Source organism: Trematomus bernacchii, unplaced genomic scaffold (assembly GCF_902827165.1).
Source record: "Trematomus bernacchii unplaced genomic scaffold, fTreBer1.1, whole genome shotgun sequence".
NCBI lineage: Eukaryota > Metazoa > Chordata > Actinopteri > Perciformes > Nototheniidae > Trematomus > Trematomus bernacchii.
This window is the reverse complement of record NW_022987388.1, coordinates 1-10840: the sequence shown is the minus strand read 5'-3', so window position 1 is coordinate 10840 and position 10840 is coordinate 1. Positions and strand designations below refer to the sequence as shown.

At 48.5% G+C, this 10840-nt stretch overlaps 1 protein-coding gene across 2 annotated transcripts; it reads right to left on the bottom strand.

The window, feature by feature from the left end:
• Positions 1-772: 772 nt before the first annotated feature.
• On the bottom strand, positions 773-8208 carry LOC117485958 (transportin-3; the record flags this gene model as incomplete). Of its 2 annotated transcripts, none has more annotated exon segments than XM_034134677.1 (14): positions 773-1328; positions 2151-2246; positions 3382-3494; positions 3625-3792; positions 4160-4316; positions 4396-4490; positions 4796-4912; positions 5026-5166; positions 5827-5887; positions 5995-6071; positions 6145-6236; positions 7499-7690; positions 7873-8012; positions 8117-8208. In XM_034134677.1, coding segments are annotated over 13 exon segments (1506 nt in total), but the record flags the coding sequence as incomplete, so codon positions are not given.
• Between the last annotated feature and the right edge of the window lie 2632 nt (positions 8209-10840).

Here is a 10840-nt window from a genome sequence, read left to right as displayed (position 1 = left end):
CTTGTTCTGTGTTGGTCCCTGAAGGTAGCATCTCCCTGGTTCTGAGTTGGTCCCTTAAGGTAGCATCTCCCTGGTTCTGAGTTGGTCCCTGAAGGCAGCATCTCCCTGGTTCTGAGTTGGTCACTGAAGGCAGCATCTCCCTGGTTCTGAGTTGGTCCCTGAAAGCAGCATCTCCCGGGTTCTGAGTTGGTCCCTGAAGGCAGCATCTCCCTGGTTCTGAGTTGGTCCCTGAAGGCAGCATCTCACTTGTTCTGTGTTGGTCCCTGAAGGCAGCATCTCCCTGGTTTTGAGTTGGTCCCTGAAGGCAGCATCTCCCTGGTTTTGAGTTGGTCCCTGAAGACAGCATCTCCCTGGTTTTCAGTTGGTCCCTGAAGGCAGCATCTCCCTGGTTTTGAGTTGGTCCCTGAAGACAGCATCTCCCTGGTTCTGAGTTGGTCCCTGAAGGCAGCATCTCACTTGTTCTGTGTTGGTCCCTGAAGACAGCATCTCCCTGGTTCTGAGTTGGACCCTGAAGGCAGCATCTCCCTGCTTCTGAGTTGGTCCCTGAAGGCAGCATCTCACTTGTTCTGTGTTGGTCCCTGAAGGCAGCATCTCCCTGGTCCAATGGGATTTCTCCCTGTGACTTATGTCAGTGATATGATACTTACACGTTTAGCTGAGCAGATGATCTTATTAAACTCTTTATGATTGAAGTGAAAAGGAACTACAGGTGATGCTAACCGTTAGCTTCCCCCGACACACAGAGACACTGAAACAGGAAGTGACACGGTGGTTTCAGTTGTTTTTGTTTATTGTTTACAACAAGGCTACATCACCGATGATGTCATGGTGTCAGTCTCTCCGTCTCATTACCCAGAGTTCACTCTGTCTCGCTTTGTGGAAAAACAACTAAAAGTCAACCAAAGTTAAAAAGGTCAAAGGTGACGCCAAACCTCCAGCATTACGCCTCGCAGCCGCCGCTTGGCCAAGAGCATCATGGGAAATCTTTTGGCTCTTTGTATGGCACGGACAGAAAACATCACGACCAAAGTCCCAAAAATAAATCTTCTCTTAAAAACTGCTCGTCCACTGATGAAGACCCTGAACGCATCAGTGCACACCTGACCCCGCCCACCTGATCCGGCTGCAGGTGAGCTCAGGTGAGATCGAGGGGGGGGGGGGGGGGACTGTGTCCAATCAGTCCTCTCTGTCAGTCCTTCAGAGCGTTTTCCTGTTTCACATTCAAAGTCCTCCATCTTTATCTCCCTCACCTCCGTCACCTCCGGATCCTCGTCTGCAGTCGCAGCTTTTTGCCGTCACCTCTGAATGTTGGTCAACAAAAGATTAACCTGGAGAACAAAACAAACAAGTCGTCTTAGTTACCTTCAGAGGACGTTTGCTACAGTTACCCGTGTGTGTAGTTACCCGTGTGTGTAGTTACCCGTGTGTGTAGTTACCCGTGTGTGTAGTTACCCGTGTGTGTAGTTACCCGTGTGTGTTACCCGTGTGTGTTACCCGTGTGTGTTACCCGTGTGTGTTACCCGTGTGTGTAGTTACCCGTGTGTGTAGTTACCTGTGTGTGTAGTTACCTGTGTGTAGTTATCTGTGTGTAGTTACCCGTGTGTAGTTACCCGTGTGTGTTACCCGTGTGTGTAGTTACCCGTGTGTGTAGTTACCCGTGTGTGTAGTTACCCGTGTGTGTAGTTACCCGTGTGTGTAGTTACCCGTGTGTGTAGTTACCCGTGTGTGTAGTGTAGTTACCCGTGTGTGTAGTGTAGTTACCCGTGTGTGTAGTTACCCGTGTGTGTAGTTACCCGCGTGTGTAGTTACCCGCGTGTGTAGTGTAGTTACCCGCGTGTGTAGTGTAGTTACCCGTGTGTGTAGTGTAGTTACCCGTGTGTGTAGTGTAGTTACCCGTGTGTGTAGTGTAGTTACCCGCGTGTGTAGTGTAGTTACCCGTGTGTGTAGTGTAGTTACCCGTGTGTGTAGTTACCCGTGTGTGTAGTGTAGTTACCCGTGTGTGTAGTGTAGTTACCCGTGTGTGTAGTGTAGTTACCCGTGTGTGTAGTTACCTGTGTGTGTAGTTACCTGTGTGTGTAGTTACCAGTGTGTGTAGTGTAGTTACCCCTGTGTGTAGTTACCTGTGTGTAGTTACCTGTGTGTGTAGTTACCCTTGTGAAGTTACCTGTGTGTGAGAAGGTCGCAGCTATCGGTACAGTCTGGTGAACTCTCTGATGGCCCAGCACACCTGTTTACACTCCTCCGCACTGAGGACCACAACAAACACAAACATTACCAAACCACTTCCTGTTTAGTGTTCAGGTAAACTCAGGTGTGTTGCTGTTGATTAGTGTTCAGGTAAACTCGGGTGTGTTGCTGTTGATTAGTGTTCAGGTAAACTCGGGTGTGTTGCTGTTGATTAGTGTTCAGGTAAACTCAGGTGTGTTGCTGTTGATTAGTGTTCAGGTAAACTCGGGTGTGTTGCTGTTGATTAGTGTTCAGGTAAACTCAGGGTGTGTTGCTGTTGATTAGTGTTCAGGTGAACTCAGGTGTGTTCCTGTTGATTAGTGTTCAGGTAAACTCAGGTGTGTTGCTGTTGATTAGTGTTCAGGTAAACTCGGTGTGTTCTGTTGATTAGTGTTCAGGTAAACTCGGGTGTGTTGCTGTTGATTAGTGTTCAGGTGAACTCGGGTGTGTTCCTGTTGATTAGTGTTCAGGTAAACTCGGGTGTGTTGCTGTTGATTAGTGTTCAGGTGAACTCAGGTGTGTTCCTGTTGATTAGTGTTCAGGTAAACTCAGGTGTGTTGCTGTTGATTAGTGTTCAGGTAAACTCAGGTGTGTTGCTGTTGATTAGTGTTCAGGTAAACTCAGGTGTGTTGCTGTTGATTAGTGTTCAGGTAAACTCAGGTGTGTTGCTGTTGATTAGTGTTCAGGTAAACTCAGGTGTGTTCCTGTTGATTAGTGTTCAGGTAAACTCAGGTGTGTTGCTGTTGATTAGTGTTCAGGTAAACTCAGGTGTGTTGCTGTTGATTAGTGTTCAGGTAAACTCAGGTGTGTTGCTGTTGATTAGTGTTCAGGTAAACTCGGGTGTGTTGCTGTTGATTAGTGTTCAGGTGAACTCGGGTGTGTTCCTGTTGATTAGTGTTCAGGTAAACTCGGGTGTGTTGCTGTTGATTAGTGTTCAGGTGAACTCAGGTGTGTTCCTGTTGATTAGTGTTCAGGTAAACTCAGGTGTGTTGCTGTTGATTAGTGTTCAGGTAAACTCAGGTGTGTTGCTGTTGATTAGTCCTGTGTGCGCCTCAGGCTGACAATACACATGTCCTACTGTTCATAAAGTCCCTGAAGGTGTCGGTAATAAAACACCTGTACATTGAATGGTGGTGCAGATTCAGGTGAGCTCACCTGGTGACCTGTTTGTGGAAGTCAGTCAGCTGTTTGTGAGTGACCGTCACCGCCCCCCCCGACGTCTCCTTAGGCAACGCCTTCAGAGCGTTTTCTAACCAGCGGCAGAACGTCTGGAACAGAGTTTAGAAACACAGGGTTATTATTCAGACCTGTAGGGATCAGACCCCCCCTGATTATATTCTCAATACTGATCATTAACCCCCCCTGATAATATGTACTGATAATAACCCCCCCACTCACCGGACGGTCGAACAGCATCACCTCCCACAGCACCTCGGCCACGTCGGGCAGGGTGTAGGGGGGGAGGCAGAAACAGCAGGAAGTCATCAGCTGGGTGATCAGCTGCTGGCCGTGCTGCCCCATGGCCTGGCCAATCAGCTGCTTCCTCAGCTCAAAGTCCTCCTCGTGCTGCACACACACACATATTATTCACCGTCTCTACACCTGGTTCCTGAAGGCTACTCATGTTGTTGGAGACTCCCGTGTGGATCAGGTCTCATGAACTTTATACACATATTACTCACTAACTCCCTAGGCCCGTCCCTACGCCCGTCCCTACGCCCGTCCCTAGGCCCGTCGCTACGCCCGTCCCTAGGCCCGTCCCTAGGCCCGTCGCTACGCCCGTCCCTAGGCCCGTCGCTACGCCCGTCCCTAGGCCCGTCCCTAGGCCCGTCGCTACGCCCGTCCCTAGGCCCGTCCCTAGGCCCGTCCCTACGCCCGTCCCTACACCCGTCCCTACACCCGTCTTTACACCTGGTTCCTGAAGGCTACTCACATCGTTGGAGACCCCCGTGTGGATCAGGTCTCTCATGAACTTCATGACGCTGCAGTTTGCATCGCGGTGGTCCAGAGACGCTGCTGCCACGGCGCACTGGATGATGTGAACGATGATGCTGCTGCTGAGCAACGTGACCGGACTCCTCTGCACAAACCTGACACACACAGATCAGACGGGTAAATATCAGACAGACGGGTGGATGTCAGTGAGACAGGTAGATGTGACAGGCTTACCTGGTGGCCAGTCTGAACAGGTCGTCCACGGTGTCCGGATGGTTCCTCAGACCGTTCTGCATCTCCAGCAGCTGGAAGGTAGGCATGCACAGAGCCTGGGGGGAGGGGGGTCATCAGGAGAGTCTGTAGGTGTGCGTGTGTGTACATGGTCTACATGCATGTGTGTACCTGGTCTACAGGTGTGTGTGTACCTGGTCTACAGACGTGTGTGCATGTACCTGGTATACAGGTGTGTGTGTGTGTGTCTGGTCTACATGCGTGTGTCCCTGGTCTACATGCGTGTGTGTGTCCCTGGTCTACAGGTGCGTGTGTACCTGGTCTACAGGCGTGTGTACCTGCTCTACAGGCGTGTGTACCTGCTCTACAGGCGTGTGTACCTGCTCTACAGGTGTGTGTTTACCTGTAGCATGTCGAGCAGGCCCTGCCTACAGCCCTCCTCCATACCGTACTCGTCCACCAGAATGCTCCCCAGGTACAGGAAGCAGGAGTGTGGATACACCTGGTACACACTCACCATCTGGTGACAATAGACAGCACACAGGAGTGTTAGTTCTAAACCGTGGACAGGTGTGTTAGTTCTAAACCGTGGACAGGTGTGTTAGTTCTAAACCGTGGACAGGTGCGTCTCACCTGCGTGACGAGTGGCTGCAGCAGGTTGGCGGATCCCTTGCCGACACACCTCACAGCGAACCTGAGACAGCGACAGCAGCGCTCCACGATCCTGTTATCAGCCTGATGAGTGTTCAGAGTGTCTGACAGCACGGGCCAGATCTACAGGCGAGATATTTTACAGACAGCTGAGATATATCATACACACAGATGAGCACAGCTGAGATATATCATACACACAGATGAGAGCACAGCTGAGATATATCATACACACAGATGAGCACAGCTGAGATATATCATACACACAGATGAGAGCACAGCTGAGATATATCATACACACAGATGAGAGCACAGGTGAGATATATCATACACACAGATGAGCACAGCTGAGATATATCATACACACAGATGAGAGCACAGGTGAGATATATCATACACACAGATGAGCACAGGTGAGATATATCATACACACAGATGAGCACAGCTGAGATATATCATACACACAGATGAGAGCACAGGTGAGATATATCATACACACAGATGAGAGCACAGGTGAGATATATCATACACACAGATGAGAGCACAGGTGAGATATATCATACACACAGATGAGAGCACAGGTGAGATATATCATACACACAGATGAGAGCACAGGTGAGATATATCATACATTACAGGTGAGATATTATACACAGTTGAGATAAGTTCATAGAGGTCTGACACCATCTGATCAAAGTGATCAAGGTTACTTATTTCATAACATAGGTTTTATGAGTAGATATTAAAGGACTCCGGTGGCTTCAGGAAAGCTAAGGTGTTTACCTCCTGAATGACTTTCTGACAGGGATGAGTCTGTCCATTCTCTACGATGGGGTTTGTGTGTCTGAAAGGAAAAACAACAGGTTAAAGGTCTGTGGCTTCGTTAATGTATATTGTTATTATTTATAATGCCGTCACTTAAGTTATAAATGTGACCACAGGTGAGCTCACCTGAAGATAACTGCCAGTCTGTCGAGCCACACGGTGGGGTCAGCTGATTTACCGTTAGTAGATTCTTCAGACAAAAGCTGAAACAAATACCAGATTAGTTTAGACATTGTATTTGATTCGGAATTTACCTGCGGGGTGGGGGGGACTCACCTTTTTAAGAGCCAACACCTGAACAGCACAGAGGTCAGAGAGACACTCTGCGATCTTCTCCAAGGGAAGACGAGCCAAGACCAGAGCCGTACCTGTACAGGTAAACAAACACAGTAAAACACCTGAGGACCAGAGGCCTGTACTACGAAGCTGGATGTTCTCTTAGCTGACTTCAGGGTAAACTCTGGCTTTCCGGTCCTACGACGCTGGTTCTCTTTTTAGCGGGCTAGATTTCCATGGTAACTGATGCTGAGCGACAAACCTGCTCCGGAGCAGGAGCAGCTCCGTGTGCGGAGTTTAAAGATATCAATTCATATTACAGGATAGAGGAAATACAGAAAAACTGCCGTTGCAGGAAAGACGGCCGGCAAAAATCAACTGACTGTGTGAACGTGAACATTAATAGAATATCCCCTCCCATCTTCAGAGCAATCTGACTATTATAACATTAGCGTTAAGAAAGCTTACTTAAATATCTGCCACAACATAAGTAACCGGATCAGAGTAACATTAAGTACAGTCCGCGGCACTGTGAGTGCAGACGTTGATGTGTCCCATTATCATTCATATCATATCACATCATAATGTATCATATATCTCCTTATCTGAGTCAGCTGAGCCGTATCTGGCCGTGCAACACTCACAGTGTCACATACTGGATGCAGAAGTATTATTTTAAGCAACACATTAAGTTGACGAAACACTTGAGTCAAATGTAATGAAAGTCAGATCGTGTCTTGGACGGGGCAGTGATATCATAAACCTGTTAATGTACGCATTCAAACACTTTCTCTGTTACCAGCTGTATTCACCTTGCAGGTGCAGCTATGTGGCTTTGATCCTGGATAAAGTGTTTAAGACATGGATGTTTAAAGTTTAACTTCTTCATATTTGACTAATATTAAAGTTCACTTTTCATTCAGGAAGTATCACGCTGCGCTGTCAGTACGCTTGTCCATGTTTGTGATTGGTCGAATGCTCCAAATACCACCCCTTTCATGTGAACGCGCACCTAACTAGATAGGACACGGCTGGCTTGAGCGATCCACTTGATAACCAGCGTCGTAGTACAGCTTAGCGCCAGCGCGTATGTTTTGGCTTAGGCCAACCGGCTAACTCAAACATATCCAGGTTAGGTTGAACCAGCTTTTTAGTACAGGCCTCTGAGCTCTACCTGTACAGGTAAACAAACACAGTAAAACACCTGAGGACCTGAGCTCTACCTGTACAGGTAAACAAACACTGTGACACACCTGAGAACTAGAGAGAGATCTACCTGTAACCCTAACCCATTGTGACCCACCTGTACCGTACCTGTACAGGTAAATAAAAAACATTGTGAGCCCTCACGCACCTTTGAGCAGTCCTACGGCAGCCTCGGTGGATAGGGCGAAGGTGTCAAGGGCCCGGGCGATGTCCAGCAGTCCCTGGAAGTGTTGGGCCATGTGGTCTCTGCACACCGAGCAGATGTTGTGGATCGACTTCGCCGCCGCCGACGCCAGAGGCTGTTCCCTGAGTCCTTTCATCAGGTAGTTCAGGACGGGGTCTGACAGGAAGAGCAAACACACAAAATAAAAGTCCTTTCATCAGGTAGTTCAGGACGGGGTCTGACAGGAAGAGCAAACACACAAAATAAAAGTCCTTTCATCAGGTAGTTCAGGACGGGGTCTGACAGGAAGAGCAAACACACAAAATAACAGGTTTTAGATTCAGACGGAGAACCCTTACCGAGGAACCTGGGGTTTCTGTCAACCACTTCGCTCATCTCTCCCACCAACTCAATGCTCGTGAATCGGACCGCTATGTGTACCGTCTCAGGAAGTAAGACCACCTGCTGCAGAACCTCGGCGAGCGTGGGGTTGTTTTCTCTGCAGAACCACAACCACAGATTAATCATCATCACAGAACCAGAGATCATTCATCATATAAATATGTTCTGATGACTCTCTGACCATAAAGCAAAAAAACTCACGGATCAACGCTCTTAGCAATCGCAGCCATGATGAACAGAACGGCCTCTGTCACCTCCCAGGACGGGTTCCCTTCTTTTAACGTTGAATACAACTGTAAACAACACAGAACATCTTTAGAGCAGGAGGTACAGAACAGAGTAGGAGGTACAGAACATCTTTAGAGCAGGAGGTACAAAACATCTTTAGAGCAGGAGGTACAGAACATCTTTAGAGCAGGAGGTACAGAACATCTTTAGAGCAGGAGGTACAGAACAGAGCAGGAGGTACAGAACAGAGCAGGAGGTACAGAACATCTTTAGAGCAGGAGGTACAGAACATCTTTAGAGCAGGAGGTACAGAACAGAGCAGGAGGTACAGAACAGAGCAGGAGGTACAGAACAGAGCAGGAGGTACAGAACAGAGCAGGAGGTACAGAACATCTTTAGAGCAGGAGGTACAGAACAGAGCAGGAGGTACAGAACAGAGCAGGAGGTACAGAACAGAGCAGGAGGTACAGAACAGAGCAGGAGGTACAGAACAGAGCAGGAGGTACAGAACATCTTTAGAGCAGGAGGTACAGAACATCTTTAGAGTAGGAGGTACAGAACATCTTTAGAGCAGGAGGTACAGAACAGAGCAGGAGGTACAGAACAGAGCAGGAGGTACAGAACAGAGCAGGAGGTACAGAACATCTTTAGAGCAGGAGGTACAGAACATCTTTAGAGCAGGAGGTACAGAACATCTTTAGAGCAGGAGGTACAGAACATCTTTAGGAGCAGGAGGTACAGAACATCTTTAGAGCAGGAGGTACAGAACATCTTTAGAGCAGGAGGTACAGAACAGAGCAGGAGGTACAGAACAGAGCAGGAGGTACAGAACAGAGCAGGAGGTACAGAACATCTTTAGAGCAGGAGGTACAGAACATCTTTAGAGCAGGAGGTACAGAACAGAGCAGGAGGTACAGAACAGAGCAGGAGGTACAGAACATCTTTAGAGTAGGAGGTACAGAACATCTTTAGAGTAGGAGGTACAGAACATCTTTAGAGCAGGAGGTACAGAACAGAGCAGGAGGTACAGAACAGAGCAGGAGGTTACAGACAGAGCAGGAGGTACAGAACATCTTTAGAGCAGGAGGTACAGAACATCTTTAGAGCAGGAGGTACAGAACATCTTTAGAGCAGGAGGTACAGAACATCTTTAGGAGCAGGAGGTACAGAACATCTTTAGAGCAGGAGGTACAGAACATCTTTAGAGCAGGAGGTACAGAACAGAGCAGGAGGTACAGAACAGAGCAGGAGGTACAGAACAGAGCAGGAGGTACAGAACATCTTTAGAGCAGGAGGTACAGAACATCTTTAGAGCAGGAGGTACAGAACAGAGCAGGAGGTACAGAACAGAGCAGGAGGTACAGAACATCTTTAGAGCAGGAGGTACAGAACAGAGTAGGAGGTACAGAACAGAGCAGGAGGTACAGAACAGAGCAGGAGGTACAGAACAGAGCAGGAGGTACAGAACAGAGCAGGAGGTACAGAACAGAGTAGGAGGTACAGAACAGAGCAGGAGGTACAGAACAGAGTAGGAGGTACAGAACAGAGTAGGAGGTACAGAACAGAGCAGGAGGTACAGAACAAAGCAGGAGGTACAGAACAGAGTAGGAGGTACAGAACAGAGCAGGAGGTACAGAACAGAGTAGGAGGTACAGAACAGAGCAGGAGGTACAGAACAGAGTAGGAGGTACAGAACGGAGCAGGAGGTACAGAACAGAGCAGGAGGTACAGAACAGAGCAGGAGGTACAGAACAGAGCAGGAGGTACAGAACAGAGTAGGAGGTACAGAACATCTTTAGAGCAGGAGGTACAGAACAGAGCAGGAGGTACAGAACAGAGCAGGAGGTACAGAACAGAGCAGGAGGTACAGAACAGAGTAGGAGGTACAGAACATCTTTAGAGCAGGAGGTACAGAACAGAGCAGGAGGTACAGAACAGAGCAGGAGGTACAGAACAGAGCAGGAGGTACAGAACAGAGTAGGAGGTACAGAACATCTTTAGAGCAGGAGGTACAGAACAGAGCAGGAGGTACAGAACAGAGTAGGAGGTACAGAACATCTTTAGAGCAGGAGGTACAGAACAGAGCAGGAGGTACAGAACAGAGCAGGAGGTACAGAACATCTTTAGAGTAGGAGGTACAGAACAGAGCAGGAGGTACAGAACAGAGCAGGAGGTACAGAACAGAGCAGGAGGTACAGAACAGAGCAGGAGGTACAGAACAGAGTAGGAGGTACAGAACAGAGCAGGAGGTACAGAACAGAGCAGGAGGTACAGAACATCTTTAGAGTAGGAGGTACAGAACAGAGCAGGAGGTACAGAACAGAGCAGGAGGTACAGAACAGAGTAGGAGGTACAGAACAGAGTAGGAGGTACAGAACAGAGCAGGAGGTACAGAACAGAGCAGGAGGTACAGAACATCTTTAGAGTAGGAGGTACAGAACATCTTTAGAGTAGGAGGTACAGAACAGAGCAGGAGGTACAGAACAGAGCAGGAGGTACAGAACATCTTTAGAGTAGGAGGTACAGAACAGAGCAGGAGGTACAGAACAGAGCAGGAGGTACAGAACAGAGCAGGAGGTACAGAACAGAGGAGGAGGTACAGAACATGTTTAGAGTAGGAGGTACAGAACGGAGTAGGAGGTACAGAACATCTTTAGAGCAGGAGGTACAGAACAGAGCAGGAGGTACAGAACAGAG